This window comes from Eleutherodactylus coqui, chromosome 10 (assembly GCF_035609145.1).
Source record: "Eleutherodactylus coqui strain aEleCoq1 chromosome 10, aEleCoq1.hap1, whole genome shotgun sequence".
In the NCBI taxonomy this organism is placed as follows: Eukaryota; Metazoa; Chordata; class Amphibia; order Anura; family Eleutherodactylidae; genus Eleutherodactylus; species Eleutherodactylus coqui.
Genome location: NC_089846.1, coordinates 85,712,341 through 85,731,861, shown reverse-complemented (window position 1 = coordinate 85,731,861; position 19,521 = coordinate 85,712,341). Strand labels below are relative to the sequence as shown.

The following is a 19,521-nucleotide window of genomic DNA, read 5'->3' as shown; positions in this document are numbered from 1 at the left end:
TAAAAAAAAAAAAAAAAAAAAAAGGATAAGGGAAAAAAAACTCCATATACTGCTGTAAAGTGGATACCGCTCTGACATACATCAGAGTCTGATATCCCTAGGAGCGCGGACAGACGTTTTTTCTTCCCTATGGTTTGCTCTGACATACAAGTGTGTATATAATGTCAGGGTGAACATCCACTTTACGTCACTTGGGATGTACTCGTCTTGGGTCATCAATGGTTTTCTCCAATTCTTCCTCTTTACCAGAGCGCAGACGTTTATGGATTATTATAACTACCTCTAACCTTCCCTGTTCTGGAACAGATTTTTGTAAAATTTTTGACTTCTTTTGTTTCTCCAATTCTGAACTTGTTGTCTCGGTGCCGGCGCTCTTCCGCTCCTTCAGAGGCCCAACCTGTTGGTTCACAGCCGGCTTTTCCTGCCGACCACATCAGTAACAAAAAAAACACTTCTTGTTTGTTTTAGCAAGAAAACAAAGGCTCGTCCCGATTGTCAGCCGGCGCGTCCGCAGACGTGGTGTTTGGTTGTAACACGTCAGGCGATGGAATCCGCCTCGCAGCTCATTAGGAAGGTGATTTTCTGATAGAGGTGCTATATTTAGAGGCCGAGGCCGGAACCGGTTCCGCTAGACGGGATTTACAGTGTTTTTTATTTTTTAATCTTATTTTTAACATTCCAATAAAAGGACGAGCAGAAGAGCAATTTGTGTGTCATCTGGTGATGGGAGCGCAAGTGATTCACTCTGATTATACTTAATGATGATATTTAGGGAGAACAGGGGAGGATCTTGTAGAGAGCAGTCCTGTATGCTTTTGGTTTTGTTTTGTTTTTTTTTCTGAGAGTGAAAACTTTTTTACAGATTTTTGTATTTATTTCATGTAATCGGGGGCAGGAGTGATGAGCAGGGAATTATGCATGCTTCTTTTTATTTCTTGGACCAAAACTGAATACGGCTGTCCAATATTATAGGGAACCTATGTTGTGCACATCCGCATATTACTAAGCACTGCGCTGTCCCCTCCCGGCAGTATTATACACGTGAGGTTCCTGGTTACTCTGTATGAGTCCACTAGGCTCTTCACAGCGACCTCTTATCAGTGGGTACACTAGACGATGGTCACTGCAAGGGGCCCACTTACACCACTGGTGCCAGGCTGAGCTCCCTGGCTCTGGCCATCCCAACTGCCCTGGGCACCATGTGAGCAGCTCTAGAGCTCACCTGGTCTTAGGGCAATGAGGACCTAGCAGGTAATCTCCTCTCTGCAGTCTTATGCTAATTAAACATCCCTGCACATTCTAGCAAGGCGGCACACAGAATGGAGTATACAGCGTGTCATAGGTTCTGGTGATTGCCAAGTTCAGGTGCAGCTGGGACACGACTGTACGACGGGCACACGTGTGTGTGTGTGTGTGTCCCCGTCCTCATGCACCCCTGCTCACTAGAGACCTCGCTCCTTGTCTCCTTCTACTATGTTGGAGCACTTACACAGTCCATTGCCTTGCTAGCTGCTCGCCAACCCATGTGGCCCTGGGACTTTTTGTTAGCAGAAGATGGCAAAAATGAATTTGCCCGCTTGGTTCTCATTCGGCTCCCTGGACCACATGGACGGGTGACCTGCCTACGTGCTGCGTGGTGGCTTCAACAGGCTCAGCCTGACAGCAGCGCTGTAGGTGGGCCACTGGACCGTTCCCTCTGGTATAGGTGCTGTATTGTGGCGGTGGGGGCTGCCTTGCTTTTCCGCACCTGGTAGTGTAGGGACCCACTAAAAAGGGTGCTGTAAAGTGGACTTTGTTACATTTGGATCAAAATCTAGCAAATAAACATGTACATCTGGTTCTAATACTTCTGAGAAGGTAGAGATGGGCGTATGACGCGCGGGGGGCCCGCGGAGATGGGCGTATGACGCGCGGGGGGCCCGCGGAGATGGGCGTATGACGCGCGGGGGGGCCCGCGGAGATGGGCGTATGACGCGCGGGGGGCCCGCGGAGATGGGCGTATGACGCGCGGGGGGCCCGCGGAGATGGGCGTATGACGCGCGGGGGGGCCCGCGGAGATGGCGTATGACGCGCGGGGGGCCCGCGGAGATGGGCGTATGACGCGCGGGGGGGCCCGCGGAGATGGGCGTATGACGCGCGGGGGGCCCGCGGAGATGGGCGTATGACGCGCGGGGGCCCGCGGAGATGGGCGTATGACGCGCGGGGGCCCGCGGGGAGATGGGCGTATAAGGCTAACTGTACACGGCCTGATTTCGCGCTCTCAAACATGTAATTTTGCCGTGGATACAAAGGAGTTTTGTTTCAAAACCACCTTGCATCACTTGGGGGAAGAAGCGATCCTCCGCCGTGCTGTCAGCTGGGCAAACATCTAACATGGCGTGACGCCTACCGCCAGCCCCATTAGGAACAATGGAGATATGATGTGAAAGCGCACTCCAAGATGAGACGTGCCGCTATGATCCCACTCAAAACAATGGAGTTCATATTCGTGTGAGGGGGTGGGGGGGCTGGGAGAAATTAGTGCCCGGGAGCCAGATGGCCCCCATTATAGTCCAGGGGTTCTGGGTCCGGTATACGCTGTATGCGGCACATCTGGTTTTTCTGTTCAGCTTGGAAGATGGAGTAGAATGTAAAGCTTGCCTTGGGTGTGGTGGACACGGCTTAACTTGTGTGCTTGGCCAAGAGAGCGGACTGATGAAGGCGTTGGATGAGGTTGTCCCTGGTGAGCGGTCCATCGCTGCCTGACTAGAACCATATGAGCCTATACATGGGGGAATCCATGATCTATGCAGGGCGCACACGAAGTCTCCTCTCAACCACCTATTTTCCCCCTGTTTTGGCGTGGGGGTCTCCACAAGGGCGCAGTGTCCGCAGGGCCGACCATCTGTGTGCAGGGGGCATTTTCTGATCGGGATTGTCTCACATTGTAGTTCTGAGTTGTGTACTTTGACCTTTTCCCGGGTGATCTCTCTAGACGGGCTAGCTGTTCTCATCCTCACCGGTGTCCATAACCTCCTGCTAATGCTACAACCACGGTGATCTCACCCAGGGAAGCATTCCTGCCAGTCCCCCACCCAACCAGTCATGCTTCCCATCACTTGCATGGCATTAGATTCTAACCGGGGATAAGTGATGTGATTCACAGTCCAATTAGAAATGATATCAGATGCCTCTGTATACGGAGTGGAGCTGGTCATGTGTTCTGCTGATCAGTGACCTACAAGAAGGATATAGAATATCCTCTATGGTTCTAGAAGCTTTAGATCCTGGTTAGTACAGAGCAGAAGATAGGAAGGACACAGCTCACCTCTCCCCCTGCACCTGTCCCAAGAAATGAGAACCCCCTTACACCAGCACAAAATGAAATACAGTAATTTTCATATCTTCCTTAAAGGCGTTCTCCTATGTTGACTTGATTGATGAGGCAAAAAAAAAAAAATTTAAGTCCTAAAAGGAAGTATAATTGGATATCCATCGCTCCTCGTCAACGGCTTGTTGCTCCCGTCTCCAATCAGTGTGAATTGGGATTATACACCAGTTTTAGGGTATTAGTGACCTTCCGGTTTGGTTTGAACTAAGAGAGACATTAACCCCTTCATGACATGGCCTATTTTGGGCTTTAGGACGCAACAATTTTTGGCGGATTTTCTTCTCCGTTTATCAAGTCATAACTTTATTTTTCCGTCGACGCGGCCGTATGAGGGCTTGTTTTTTGCGTGGCGAACTGTAGTTTTTATCGGTGCCACTCTTGGGTACATAGACTATATTGTAAAACTTTTTTTATTTATTTTTTTTAATGATAGCAGGGAGAGAACGCATCAATTCTTCCATAGATTTTTTTTTTTTTTTTTTTTTTTTTTTATAGCGGTACTCATGCAGCATAAATGAGACATTCCATTTTTTCTGCGGACCGCTGCGGTTACAACGATACCAAAATTCTTACATTTTTTTTAGGTTTTCCCACTTTTCTGCAATAAAAACCCTTTTTCTGGGTGATTTTTTTTTTTTTTTTTTTTTTTTTCTAAATTGCTGCATTCAAAGTCCTGTAACTTTTTTATTTTTTGATGAACGGCACTCTATGAGGGCTTATTTTTTGCGAGACGAGCTGTAGATTTTATTGGTACCATTTTGGGGTACATACGGCTTTTTTGATCACTTTTATTGCGTTTTTAGTGAGGCAAAATGCTAAAAATTAGTTTTTTTTTCCGTGCACAGTCAAAAGCATGTGCAACTTATTGTACGCGTCGTTACGGACGCGACAATACCAAATATGTGGGGTTTTATTTTTTTTTTTACCTTTTTTTTATGCTAATCTGAGAAAAAGCATTTAAAAATGGTTTTTTTTAACTTTTTTTTACATTTTTTTTAAATTCTCTTTTTAATCTTTGTTTTTTTTTTACACTGTTTGTGTCCCTCTGAGGGACTTTAAAGGGGTTGTCCTGCGCCGAAACGGGTTTTTTTTTTTTTTTCAATAGCCCCCCCGTTCGGCGCGAGACAAACCCGATGCAGGCATAAAAAAAACAAACTGTCCAGTACTTACCCGAATCCCCGCGCTCCGGCGACTTCTGACTTACCTTGTGAAGATGGCCGCCGGGATCTTCACCCTCGGTGGACCGCAGGTCTTCTCTGCGGTCCATTGCGGATTCCAGCCTCCTGATTGGCTGGAATCGGCACGTGACGGGGCGGAGCTACGAGGAGCCGCTCTCCGGCACGAGCGGCCCCATTCAGAAAAGAAGACCGGACTGCGCAAGCGCGTCTAATCCGGCGATTAGACGCTGAAAATTAGACGGCACCATGGAGACGGCGACGCCAGCAACGGAGCAGGTAAGTGAATAACTTCTGTATGGCTCATAATTAATGCACGATGTATATTACAAAGTGCATTAATATGGCCATACAGAAGTGTATAGACCCACTTTGTTTCGCGGGACAACCCCTTTAACCACTGCCCTGATGATCGCTGGTATAAGGCATGGCAGAGCTACTGCTCTGCCATGCCTTATCGCTTGTACAGCGATTATAGGCACAGGCAATACAGGACGCCAGTGTCTGGCGTCCTGTTGCCATGGTGACAGGCCGGGCTCTCGCGATGACATCGCGAGTTTCGGCCGGAGACACAGAGGGAGCCGCGCTCCCTCTGTGAACTCTTTCCCTGCCGCGATCTACTTAGATCGCGGCAGGGAAGGGGTTAACAGCGGGGGATGCATCTCCGATGCCTCCCCGCTGTTGCAGCGGGACGCCGGCTGTGACTGACAGCCGGCTCCCGCTGCGAGAGAGCGCGGGATCTTATGTGATCCCGCGCTATCTCCAGGACGTAAGTTTACGCCCTGTTGCGGGAAGTACCAGGCTGCCAGGACGTAAACTTACGCCCTGCAGCGGGAACGGGTTAAAGCCCAAAAATTTGACCTATACCTCTTCTACTGGTTTGGTCCACTCAACAGTACTCTTCTCTGTGCCTATGCCCCCTGCACACAAGCGGAAATTCCGCAGCGGCAATTCTAGGCAGATGGCCGCGATTTGTCCGCGTGAGAACAAATTGCGGCATGTCCCATTTCTGTGCAGGGCTTGCAGAGGCCCACACAGAAACGTCACTAGTGACGGTCCGGCTCCGTACTGTGCGTGCGCCGACTGGGCGGCAGCCGGCACATGGTGCAAAGAGAAGACTTCGGGAGCGGGTGAGCCGCAGGGCTGTGCAGGGGCACGGGTCCGCATCCCACTGCGGGGTCTGACCCGGCCGTCTGCAGGCGGCTTATGAAGTATATTGTCGTTCTGCTCCCTGTCCCAAAAAAGGGACCATGCAAGGAGAATTTGTGTATTTACCAAGAAGAGGATTATTTACCAAGAGGAGGCATCATGTAACAAAGTGGGTGAAATGAGCAGTCAAATGGAGGGAGACTTCACATCTTACAATAACTCAAGTTTTTATTGTTTTTTTTTAGCAACAGCGCCACACCTGCCAACGGGTTGGGTCTGGTATTGCAGCTTCAGAAGTGTAAAAGCTGCAGTCCCTCACAGAACCTCTGGGGACATGTAGAATTTGTGACCTTCCCTTGTGTAATCTGCACTTGGAATATAAATGAAGGTGACATTTCTGTTTCCCAGTCTGATTGGAAATGGCTTATAAGCGGTTTGGATTACTGATGACGTCATCGATGTTCTTTCTCCGATCAAACTGTCAGCTTAACTGGAACACAGTGACCGCCGCTGACATCAAGTCACATGGCAGGGGCTGCTGAATACGATTGGTCTTCAGGCTTCTACAATGTATCCGCCGTGGTGTAGAATTACCTGCTACCACAACCACCTTGTTGCAGTTATTGCAGTTTCTAACACAATCGTTGTAACTTTTGCCCCATAAGGGTCATTCCCACTGGTGATCGCGAATGTGCCATGTAAAAAGCTCGTCAAAATCGCAATTTTGCTGATGAGATGTCGGAGCGCCAGCGATGCTTTTTATTGCAAAAACATCGCTGCCACTTGCGATTTTTTTTTTTTTTTTTTTTTTTTTTTTTTTTTTTTTTTTTTTTTCGGCGCGACAAACAATAGGAATTTCTAATGTTTAAGACGCATCACCTGAAAATCACAAGTCTGTGCTGTGCGATGCGATAGAAGAGGGCTCCATTGGGATAATAAAAAAAAAACGCAGAGATATCGCACGTGCTGCGGTCGGTTTGTTTTGTTTTTTTCACTTCATATTGCAAATGGGAATGAAGCGATTGAAAATCATTGGTTTCTGCGTCTTCACTTACTCTCGTATCACGTGATTTTCATTGCAAGTGTGAGGGCAGCCTAAGGAAAACCTTGGTGCTCAGGCCTGATGACTGTAGTGCCTTGCAGGTGGCATTCTGTCACATGGTGACACCTGCTGGATAAAAATGGGTAGTGCAATATTGAATACAATACTTTTTTAAGGGTGGTTTCACACGGGCGATACAATTTCGCAATGCGATCGTAACTAAAAACGCAGAATTATGGAGCCAATGGTTTCCTTCACAAAAGCAAAACGCTTTTTATTTATTTATTTTTTTATTTATTTATTTTTAAATATTTATTTACATACATACATACATACATACATACATACATACATACATACATACATACATACATCTTCCTGAACCGCAACTGGATGAATAATCCCTTTGCTCCATAGGGGTGGACTGGACTTGGACGTCACATAATGACAGCATAACTTCTCTCAGGGCTCCGGCACACTGGCGAGAGCAATATGGGGCCGTGATTCATGGCGCGATATCGCTATGCTTCTGAAAAGCCCTGGATGCGAGACATTTTCACAGGGAAACGGTCTCACATCACTGCAGGGCTGAAGGAATCCCCCTGTGTGGCTGTGACAGCCGTGGCAGGAGATGGCAATTTTCTCCCATTTGTTTCAGTTGGGCCGGCGCTGCTGCTACTGGCCCCATTAAAAACATGTGGAATCCCCTGGATGCAAGGAGTTTTCATTTGAAAACAACCTCGCATCCCTGCAAGCATTCCCTTCATCCCCCGCCATGGCAGGAGATCACAATGTTCTCCCATTGCTTTCGATAGGACTGGCGGCAGCAGTGCCCGACCCATTGAAATTAATAGGAGAAGATCGCCGGAGGAATCCCCTGCTGCAGCTGTCACAGCCGCAGCAGGGGATCGTGATGTTCTCCCATTGGTTTCAATGGGGCCAGTGCTGCTGCCGCCGCCAGTCCCATTGAGAACAATGGGTGATATTGCCAAAAGAAATACTGCGATTTGTTTTCTGCGTTGCAATGCAGGAAAAAAAATCGCAAATGTGAATGAACTCCTTTAAAAGAATGGATCTCGCAACGCACAAGTCATGCACTATTTTATCGCCATTGTGAAGGAGCCCTTAAAGTGACAGTAATTACTTACTATACTCCCAAAATGACATTATTACCAGCTGGTGTTTCACACAGACACTTACATCTCCAGTACGTTACCTTACCCTGGCGTCTCCGAGGCACCTGACTCCCGGGCCTCTTCTCATCCTGCCTGCCACCGGTTACACTATCTTTATATGAACTCCTTGCACTCCATGGGGGCCGCATCCTTTCCTTAGGACGCCCAACGTCATTGACGTCAGTAGCACCAGGGTACACAAACGCTGTGCTGCCTCCACTTCCACTGGGCAGGATGCTCTGCCCTCGGCTGTTTCCTCAGGGCTGCTGCACTCCTGTAGCTGTGTCGCTGATTCTCTTAAGATCCTTCTCCAGAACGTCTCATGGGGTTACACTGCCAATCAGAGCCCCATTATGGAAGTTTCCCAAAGCCTATATTCTCGAATAGCTGCACTGATTTCTGTTTTGCAGTGCTTGAGCTTCCTCTTGTGGCCGGTGTTAGAAGTGCAGTCTGCATCATAGCTCAGTCCTGGATGCCACAGAGGCAATGAATGGGACTCTGGAGCTCCGTACTTGGCAACAGAGCCTCTGTAATCCATAAGGAAGGGGGCCGGGCACTTCTCACCCCTCTTACAAACCCTCCTGTCTGCTTTAACCCTTATTTGTAACTGTAGCTACAACCAACTTGTATGTGGCGACAGTGCTTATATTAGTTAGCGTGTACATCCATGTGTGTCAGGAGCATGGCTGTGTATGGAAGTAGCATGCATGTGGTGGATGTGGCTGAATTTGGAGGGAGCGTGTATGTGGATGCATTAATGTATGTTGTGAGCTTGACTGTGATGTCTGTAGAGAGCGTGTACATGTATGTAGTATGTATGTATCATGTATATGGTGAGCGTGACATCTCTGAACGCAAAGACTCATCAGTTGGTCACAAACAAGTAGTAGAAATAACCTTTCCATTTCTGTAACTTCTTGTATTTCAGAGGCGGCCAATGGGAACGTGCCGCAGGGTCAGAGGCCGCCCCCTCGCATTAAGAACGTCCAAATCAACAATCAGATAGTGAAGCTGAAATATTGCTACACCTGCAAAATCTTCCGTCCTCCTCGCGCCTCTCACTGCAGTATCTGTGATAACTGTGTCGGTAAGTAGCGGATGCGTTGATGGTCTTTGGTCTGTCGGCGGCTCTCCTGTTGTGTTTTGAAGCTGCATTCATACTCTTAGGGCATGTTCACACGGCCGACGTCGCCGTGGCTTCCTGCTGTAGATCCCCACTTGGATTGAGCCCTGTTAGTGCGCAAAATCCCTGTGTGGAATCCTGATGTGTTTCCCACTCATTTCTCCTTAGGGAGATCATCTAGAAGGTGTGAGGAGACTTGTGAGGCCATCCAAGCGCCTCTGGGAAATATGTAAATGGGGCAATGCCTCTACAGCGCCACCTATTGGGAGGCAGCATTCAATGACAGACCTTTTAACAAGCCTTGTAACAATGACTGGGAATTATGAACCAAAGCCAGAGTCCTCTCCAGAAGGTAAAATTAACCGTGAACAGACAGCTGCTTGCCCCTCATCGGTGGGCAGGAGGTTTCTGGCTTGGCTAGTGAGAGGCTATAGATGGGGATCAGGAAGGGTATCGTTTCTGCTTAGTAAGATAGTATGTACGGCTGAATGAAGACAATGTCCATCTAGTCCAGCCTGTTTATCCAGAGGAAGGCAAAAACTGCAAGAGCAGGAGCCAATTAGCCCTTTTGGGGGAAAATTCCTTCCCGACTCCCTAATGGCAATCAGACTGTTCCCTGGATCAACCCCTAATAGTTCCTGCCTGCCTGTATACCAGGATTAACAATTAACCTAAGATTTATATCCTGTAATATCCTTCCTCTCCAGAAAGATATCAAGTCCCCTTTTAAACTCCTCTATGGATTTTGCCATCACCACTTCCTCCGGCAGAGAGTTCCACAGTCTAACTGCTCTTACAGTAAAGAACCCTTTTCTGTGTTGGCGATGAAACCTGCTTTCCTCTAGACGTAGCGGATGCCTCTTGTTACCGTCGCAGTCCTAGGTATAAACAGATCATGGCAGAGATCCTTGTATTGTCCCCTCATGTATTTATACATTGTTATTTGATCACCCCTTAGCCGTTATTTTCCAGGGTAAATGGTCCCAATTTGGATAGCCTCTCTGGGTATTCCAGTCCCTTCATTCCATGTATTAGTTTAGTTGCCCTTCTTTGAACCCCCTCCAGTACTGTAACATCCTTCCTGAGCACCAGTGTCTAGAACTGTGCACAGTATTCCATGTGGGGCCTGACAAGTGCCTTATATAGTGGGAGGATAATGTTCTCGTCCTTCGCCCCTATACCTCTTTTAATGCATCCCAAAACTTTATTTGCCTTTGCAGCAGCTGATTGGCATTGATTGCTCCAGTTTAGTCTACAATCCACTAGTACCCCCAGGTCTTTTTCCATCTCACTTTTCCCTAGCAGTACCCCATTTAGTGTATATTGGTGACATCCGTTTCTCCTGCCCATGGGCATAACCTTACATTTATCAACATTGAACTTCATTTGCCATTTTTCTGCCCAAGCCCCCTGCTTATCTGGGTCTGTTTGTAGCCGTACCTTGTCCTCCGTTGCATTAATTATATTGTATAATTTTGTGTCATCTGCAAATATTGATATTTTACTGTGCAGCCCCTCTATCAAGTCGTTGAACAGAATGGGGCCTAATATTGAACCCTGTGGCACCCCACTAGTGACTGTGGCCCAATCAGAGTACGAGCCATTTATTACAGCCCTCTGCTTTCTATCTCTGAGCCAGTTCTTTACCCAGATACATACGTTTTCACCCAATCCAAGCTGTCTCATTTTATATATCAGCCTATTATGTGGTACGGTGTCAAATGCTTTAGAGAAGTCCAGATATACGAGATCAATAGACTCTCCCAGGTCCAGCTTAGAGCTTACTTCATCGTAGAAGCTGATCAGATTGGTCTGACATGAGCGACCCTTCATGAACCCATGCTGGTGAGGAGTTATTCCCTTGTTCTCCTTGAGGTATTTTTTGATGGCATCTCTTAGAAACCCCTCAAATGTTTTTCCAGTTACTAAAGTGAGACTTACCGGCCTGTAGTTACCAGGCTCACTTTTGGACCCCTGTTTGTAAATTGGAACCACATTGGCAATGCGCCAATCCAATGGTACAACCCTGGTCTTGATAGTATTCACAAAAAAAAAGTGCCTAGAAGGTATGAGGAGACTTAAGACTGTTTATGCTCCTCTGGGAAATAGATGAAAAGATGAAACAGTGTCTATACAGCTCCACCTACTGGAAGGCAGCATTCCTGCAAGTCAATGGCAGACCTTTTCACAAGCCTGGGAATTGTGAGCCAAACTTGCAGAAATGTTGCCTTCCAGTAGATGGCGCTGTAGAGATACTGTTCTACCTTTCCATTTGCATATTTCCCAGAGGAGCATCCATGGCCTTATTATGGCCCTTTTAGCATGGGACAATTATTCAGATAACCTTTCTCCCGAGAGAATTTGAACAGTAATATTCCTGTGTAAGCGCATGTAGCGACTGAACGATGAGCCATTCAGTGTGCACAGCGGTCACTCAGTTCTGAATGACTGTCTACTTACTGTGAATGGGGGGGTTGGGGGGGGCAGCGTTACCCCACTCTCTCCACCTCTATTCTGGCATTGCTGTGAACGGTGCCAGTGATACTTGCCCCTGTATTGTAGTGCAGTGAGCATCGGTTGGCTGACAGCTCGTTCCGTGTAAAAAGGACCATAAGAGTCCTCGCTCACCTACTAGGTGCTCTCCTTAAGGAGAGATGTTACCCCTCCCGACCCACATGACAGGCTTCTCACTAGCCAGGCCAGAAACCCGCTGCCCACTGATGAGGGGCAAACACTCCGAAACAGCCGTCTGTGTATAGATTCTGGCTTTAACTCACAATTCCCAGTCATTGTTATCAGGCTTGTTTAAAAAGTCTGACATTAAGGTGCAGGAATGCTGCCTTCCAGTAGGTGGTGCTGCAGAGGTGGTGTTCCATCTTTCCATTTGTGTCAATTAGTGACATGCCACTACTTGATGCGGGAAAAAGGTCGCACCCCTGCACATACACTTTGCCCATTAAAGGTGACTACCCACTACAGTTTTTTTTTCACTGCGACATTCGCAGCGTTTTTTTTTCTGCAGGGGTCTATGGGACTTGTAATGTTAAAATCGCGATTTTGCGGTAAATTGCGATTTTGCACGATCGCGATTTTAACATTACAAGTCCCATAGACCCCTGCAGAAAAAAAAACGCTGCGAATGTCGCAGTGAAAAAAAACTGTAGTGGGTAGTCACCCTGACTGGGTTTAATTGGCGTGCGGATCTGCGGCAAAAATCGTGGCAGAAAGCCGCCGTTTTTGCTGCAGGTTTTAAAGGTCGAATTTGCAGTGCGAATTCCACCATATGAACATACACCTTCACTGCGGTCACATGCTGGGACTTCTGGTTCCACAAGAGGTTTCCGATCATTGTGATATATTGTATCTTCCATTGTATCTCTGTCTCAGTTCCTCGCCCTGCCTGTGCGCCCATAATGCAGCTGTACGTGGTCCGGACGGACGCTACTAACACGTTTTCTCCTTTTCCAGAGCGATTCGACCACCACTGCCCCTGGGTGGGGAACTGTGTTGGGAAGAGGAACTACCGCTACTTCTACCTCTTCATCCTCTCCCTGTCCCTACTGACAATCTACATCTTTGCCTTCAACATCGTCTATGTCGCTCTGAGTGAGTCCCTTCACATTGTGGGCTCTAGGATCTGTCTGGGAGTTCTCCTGCTCTGCGGATCCTGCCCCCCCCCCCCCCTCCCCCTTCTGCTCTGATGTCTTTAGAAGTTTTTATTATTTTTATAACTTTTTTAAATTTTTTTTTTGTTTTTAGATTCTTTAAAAATTGGTTTCCTGAACACGTTGAAAGAAAGTCCGGGGACATATCCTTTCTGTGATCTCTAGGTGTGTTAGCGCATCTCATGAGGAGCCGCAGTACAGGCGTTGCAGAATGTTTGACCATGGCGCATTTTATTTTAGTATCTGGTATTTCTCTTTTTTTTTTAAAGGGCGCCTCCCCCACTCATCACTGACTGACATGTACAGGAATATTCAGTATCCGTCATTTAACCCTTTCCAATCCACTGTCTGACGTCTAAAGACATTTCGATTGAAGGCTGCACAGCTTCTGATGTCGAAAGATGTCCATCAGGGTATTTTTACTGTATATTACTGGCCGCTCTGTTTGTTGGGGGCCTCTCCAACATGTCCAATACACCAGTACTAGCTCTAGCCAACAGGTGGCGTCATTGTATAATGGCAGAAAGAGAAATACCCCAAGGAAACCCAGAATCCAAAATTGGATTGCAAAGGGTTAATGGTGAGAGTGGGAGGGGCGCTAGTGTTCTTTCTTCTCAACTTGTGATCTCCGCCTCCTTCTACCAGGGGGCTCTCAGAGGGATGCCAGTCACAGTCATCGCATTGAATGGCTGTGATTGGTTCATTGAGTGCTAGCTCTGATTGGCAAAGCCGAAGCACTTGAGAACCAATCACAGCCAGCGCTTCCTGGACGTGTGTTTTTTTTTTTAAATCTCCAAACCAGGAAGCGCTGGTGGAAAACTACAAGCAAGTGTTCCGGAGCTGCAGAGGAGACGTGCGGCTGAGCGGACGGCTCCTGTAAGGTGGTGATACTGTGTGTTTTGTTTTGTTTGTTTTTTGTTTTTTTTTTGTGTGTTTTGTTTTGTTTTAATGTTGCTAGGGGTTATCTTAGGGAAAACAGTAGGACTTCCTACTGTAAAAGTTGCATTGCACTGCACGAAAACTGCGTTTTTCAAGCGATGAAGGCTCCTTAGAGGAACATGGGCTACAAAACATTACAAATTGCGGCTATATAGAGCATGATGTGATTTAATTTTTTTTTTCCTTGCAGTGCAGCAGCCTACAACACATCGCTTATGTAAAGGAACCCATTGGAAAGCACGGGCTTCACATACATGTGATTTGTAGCGCTGTCACATTGCGAGAAAATTGCATGTGTAAAAGCGGCCTTATTTTGTGTTTCCGGGTCAGGAAAGGTATAGGTTGCCAATGTACATTCATGGTGGTCTCCTTAACTCTTCATGCACGGTGCTGGAAGTCTTCATCTGCTTCTTCACCCTCTGGTCTGTGGTGGGCTTAACTGGATTCCACACGTTCCTGGTGTCTCTGAACCAGACCACCAATGAAGATGTAAGTGCCGGGGGCTTTTCTTACTGTTGATCATCCTCCTGCTAACTTGTATTTGTTTATATATGTGCAGATTTGTTACTCCTAAGTAAGACCGCCAGTGTCCACCCCAGGAAGTGTCCCCTCGGGGCTCATTCACATCTGTATTAGGGCTTTCCGGCTCTGTGCGGTTTTTGTAGCAGAATAACCAGAATCGCCATATTTTTGCACTATAAGACTCACCAGACGAGGTTGGAGAAAAGAAAACGGGAAGAATATTTCATGACAATTAAAATTTCCTCGACGGTTTAAAGAAGTGGGGGGATTAACGTCACTAACGTCCACGTGGGTCGCCTCCCTTCTGGCTCTGAGTCCTATGCGACAGCGGGCAGAGGGTTCTTAAGGAGAGGACATTTCAGAGAAGTTAGAACAGCAAATTATTACATATTTTACTAGAGACAAAGAAGTTGGAATCTTATGGGGAGGCTAAAGTTATAAAAACCCGGCAAACTCATGAATCACCTCTGTGAATAGGGACCTCCTGGCTGTTGGGGTGGGGGCTGTATATGCTTTGAGGCGATGGGTCATTCAGCACTGGTCACATGAGGGCAGGAGGTTTACACCAATTCCTTGGGCTGTCTGCTCCTACTCAAGGAGTGTGGGGTTGGCCTGCTGGTGAGGAGGATCAGATGCTACATGGAGGGCTCAGAGGGAGGCATTTGATGTGGTAGGGAACTTCATGGGATGCTGCTTTGCTGGCTGGGAGTTTGAGGGTTGTGTTACCAATAGAGTAAACTGGCCGTTTCAGGAGTGAGGTGCAGGTTATGGAGGCAGTTCTTGTTTCCCAAACAATAAGGAAGTGGTCAGGGGGGTCTGGTCGCATCCCCTCTAGCTCAGGAGTATAACACGCAGGAACATTTGTAGCAAGATTTTTCTTTTTTTCTAATGAAAAAGAATCTTATAATCCAAAAAATACAGTAAATGTTTTTTTTTGTGTTCCTTCCCTATTGATTTCAATGTCTTTCCAAAAGAAAGCTGAATGCTCTGTTTGCTTCTGTTCGGTTTCTGTTTCCGTTTTGTTTTTGTTTATTTTAGGCAGCTGATGGCGCTGTAGTAGTTTTGGATTAAGAGGGAGAGTTTCCATTATAAGTAACCCCTAATTAGAGAATATGTATTGAGTGTATTATTTTCCCCATAGATTAAAGGCTCCTGGACTGGTAAAAACCGCGTACAGAACCCGTACAACCACGGCAACCTAATGAAGAATTGCTGCGAGGTGCTATGTGGTCCGGTTCAGCCCAGGTATTGGAGATCCATATAATGAAGTGAAGCCTTCAGACAACCACCCAAAATTGCCCCGAAATGGGGTAATCTTCTAGAGGGGTGGGGGTGGGCGGGTCATCTTCTCAAAGAATGTGGCCAGCATGTGTGTTTTTTTGTTTTTTTTTCTTTTGTATGTGGTGGAGCCAAAAATCCATTACAGGAAAACTGGTTATGTTGATATGGGAAAGGGCTTTTCTTCAAGATTTCGGCTTTGGAACAGTTTCATTGAGTTTGTTTCACTTCCATTTGTAAGAAAATATATATATATATCTCATAGCACGTTTAGTTTGTCCTGCTGAGCTCCACACTTTTGATTTCCCAAGCGGATGGCTTATAGTCTGATTGGTTGCTGGAAAGGAGCAACTACCGGGTGAGAGGGAGGCACGATCACAATGTGTCTGATGAGTGAAATATTATATCTGCACAAACCTTTACTGTTATAAATCTATATTTATTGCTACACAAGAGCTCTGTGCATTGATGCCAACCATCCTCTCTGCAGTGTGCTGGACAGGAGAGGAATCCTTCAGGAGCCAGTAAGTCTTCCGGGACAGTCTGAGCCAGAAAACAGCAGTACGCAGCGAGATTCTGTAAGTCTTCTTAAAAACTATTAAACTAACAGGCAAATTGTGTGTCAAGTAGAGAGTTGTGAGATTCTACATATACTAGCTGTTGTACCTGGCTTCGCCTGAGTTGCTTTGTTACAGGTTTTTACCTGTTGTTCGCACAAAAAAGTTTATGAAATTGTGGTTACTTCAGAGGAACTGAGGAATAAAATATGTCTACACATAGAGGAGCGTTAGATTCTCCTCAGGCTGCATGTACCGATGTCCCTCTGCAGAATGTACCATGCTGGTATAACCTGGGTATCTCCTGTATGTAATTCTATATGTACAGCTGGTATACGTTATGCCTCCTGTATATAGTGATATGTACCATGCTGGTATAACCTGGGTATCTCCTGTATATAATTCTATATGTACAGCTGGTATAAGTTTTATATATCCTGATATGATCCAATGCCTTTGCTCTTTTCCAAGGTGGCTTCTGTTCCGTTAATGCCTACTGAACCTCCTGTAAATCCTTCGGCCCCAGACGTCCACGCAGATCCCAACGCCCTGGAAATGGCCGTTCAGGTCCCCAAAGAATCAGACGGAAATCAGGAGACAGAAAAGTAGATGCATTAAAAAGATCCTCGATGAGAAAGAGGATAATGTGACAAATCTATGGAACGACGGGGAAGTGACCGCTGGCCCTCTATGCCATTTTTCTTTAGTATTTGCTTGTGTTAATCATGAAGGTGACGTCTTGTGAGATGGAGATTCATCTTTATCAGTCTGGAATAAGTGCTCAATGATGAAAATAGACAATACTAAACCGACTTCAGGTGCTAGTCAAACATGCCAATGACATTACCTGCGAGAGTGCTACAGAGTAGGAAGCCGGCCTCACCAGGCTGCCGTACGGCATCATGTCTCCGTAATGGGAGCTGGTTCTTCAAACTAGACCCACAACCGTATTATGCATCCCCTTGACCAACAGCGGCCAATCTCTATCTGGACAAAGCAGGACATTATGGGGGTCTGTCTATAGGGGCAAACTATGTGTCATATTATTGGCACCTTAACTAAAAAAATATGCATTGCTCTTTGTTTTCTTTGCCGTGTCAAAGACTGAAAGGACGAAGCTTCTGGTAAAGCCGAAATCTGTCTACACTTCTACCCGGAAGCGCTTCTGTGAAATAAGTCCCTTTTGGCGACTCAAACTCGGATAATTCAGTTCTTCGCCCCAAAACAGATGACTCATGCTGTTTGACTCTCCAAAGTTGTAGTCCTAGCGCACAACCCCATCCCACCCCAACCAGATCCCCATTCCATTGACCAGTCATGACGTAGGTGTTCGTCCATGTGGTGTGAGGTCATCCTTATCCATATCTGGCTCATTCATTTCCAAACTGTAGAATTTGTGGTCTTGCGATTTACATAACGATAGTTGGAGGCTCAGTAGGAGCCATTATGTCAAAATTTAATTTTAGGGATTTTTTTTTGTTTTGTTTATTTTGGGGAAGAGGGGAGGGCGAGTTTGTTTTTGTTTTTTTGTTTCTTTTCTGTATTTTGTTTACTTTTTGTTTTAGTAATTTTGAGGGCATTTTGGAACTCTTTCCAAAGTGCGAAGAATTATTGCTGCTGCTCTACGATTCCTACTTTATGACTATACAGAGTGTTAAGATAATGGAAGAATTTTTTAAATTATTTATTTGTTTATACCAGTATTTTTTTTCTTTTCTTTTTTTTTTTTACCTATTTAAGTTTTTTGGACATCCCCTAGAGTAGATTTATGGACACCCGAAGAGGAGTATTTCAGAATTGTGTTGCCTGCCTATTAATTTTTGCCTTTTGTGAAGAATAAAAATTATGATTTTATTTTCCGGGGGAGATTTAAATGTTCTCCCCATCATGCCAATGTATACTGGGCTCTGCAGCAGTCTCCTATTTATCAAAGATGGACAGATAGGACCATCATAAATGTTCCTCCATTACCGGGCAATGTGACTGGTTGATTGTAGGTTTCTCAACATTGTGGTATTCACTATCCTCACCACGTTCCTGGTTGCAGATGATCAATTTGTGATATCACGTGCGTTCTTCCGATCATCCTTGGGATTAGCTCGTTCAATCTTGAAGATCCTTTTAAAGTGCTATTTTTTTTTTTTTTTTTATATAATATGCAGGAACTTTTCATTAATCTAAGGAGCCCCAAAACAACTATTGCCTAAAAATGACAATTTCATTTACAGAATTGACCATTCAAAGGTCATCAGGAGAGATACTTGACCTACTCCAGTCCAAATCCAGTGGCATCGGCACCTTCACTTCCAGCCTAAATCCGACACCGCGTTGTGTGGAGTCTTCTTCTTCCCTCTTGTCAGTGAGATCCAGAAGAGAAATAGTGGAACACCTTTTTATTACTGAGGGGCATGAGTGCAAAATTGATTGGCCGAAGTTCTGCCAAGCCAAGTGACATTTCACTATAGAAAGGGGCGTCGATGCTATTTGGAGAAAGTACAAAAAACTTGAGCGAGATTTGACCTTCTTATCATGAAGCAAAGACCTGAGCCATGGGTAGAACCCGAGTCCTCGGTTTTGGAAACTATCAGTATGTACCACGTTTCGAGGCTTGTATCCTCGAAACGTGTTTATGTTCTGCTTGTTTTGAACTACCCTTGCTTCTGGTCTCTGCTTCATTATTAGAAGACCCCCAGCCCTAGTTCTTTTGTATTTCCTCCAAATTGTTGCTGTAGTTGGGGATGTAATTACAGGCAGCTGTTTGGTTAATTTTAATAACTAAGGCTGCTCCCACCCCGCTTCCTTTTCCGTAATGACTGATACAGGTGACTAAATAAAAGCAAAATAGGCTTTGGTACAACCTGTAGGTGAAAACAAAGAGGCCAATAGTAAGTAAAGGTAAAAGCTTTACTTGCACACTGCTTTAACGCGGTTCGAGAGTAAAGTGCCTCTTCCTCAGACAGGTGCATAGTGAAACCACACGTTATAGAGCAAGTGATACACAAAACCATAATTGTGACAAAGGGGGAAATAAAAGCACAAAAAGTCAACAGAAAATACATTTTAAACCAAAAGAGCAGAGCGTTTTTTGTGCTTTTATTTCCCCCTTTGCCACAATTATTGTTTTGTGTCTCACCTGCACCATAATGTATGGTTTCACTATGCAGCTGTCTGAGGAAGAAGCAGTACACGCTCGAAACGTCTTCCACACTCGTTTATGCAAAGTATTTACCCCTTACTTGCAATTCAACCTTAAGCTTGCACGTACAGCGCCGGCTTCACATGGGCGTAAGCGTATCTCTGCTTGTATTTGTGCGATGGGTGTTGCAGTTTTGCGTGCGCATTTGTGTGCAGAGGCCATGCATATTTATGTGTGCAAAAAAACCCACAAGCGTGGTCCCCGCTGATTGCAAAGGGCAACTAAGTTTTAATATGTGCTATTTTAATGCACAAAATAACATGCTGCAGGTTTTTTTGCACGACTGAAGTGTGCGCAGAATGTACGTAACCAAACCGAGTGAAATTATTG

The 19,521-nt window shown here is 46.0% G+C and overlaps 1 protein-coding gene across 1 annotated transcript in view; it reads left to right on the top strand.

The window, feature by feature from the left end:
* Nucleotides 1-18,966, top strand: part of ZDHHC9 (zinc finger DHHC-type palmitoyltransferase 9) — a 48,585-nt gene extending 29,619 nt beyond the window's left edge. Inside the window, exons 3-9 of the mRNA XM_066579986.1 lie at nucleotides 8,772-8,998; nucleotides 12,503-12,640; nucleotides 12,794-12,842; nucleotides 14,025-14,127; nucleotides 15,302-15,405; nucleotides 15,929-16,016; nucleotides 16,467-18,966. Of these exons, the coding sequence (XP_066436083.1) occupies nucleotides 8,772-8,998; nucleotides 12,503-12,640; nucleotides 12,794-12,842; nucleotides 14,025-14,127; nucleotides 15,302-15,405; nucleotides 15,929-16,016; nucleotides 16,467-16,604 (847 nt within the window). The 3' untranslated portion in view covers nucleotides 16,605-18,966. The remainder of the gene's footprint in view (nucleotides 1-8,771; nucleotides 8,999-12,502; nucleotides 12,641-12,793; nucleotides 12,843-14,024; nucleotides 14,128-15,301; nucleotides 15,406-15,928; nucleotides 16,017-16,466) is intronic.
* Nucleotides 18,967-19,521: the final 555 nt, after the last annotated feature.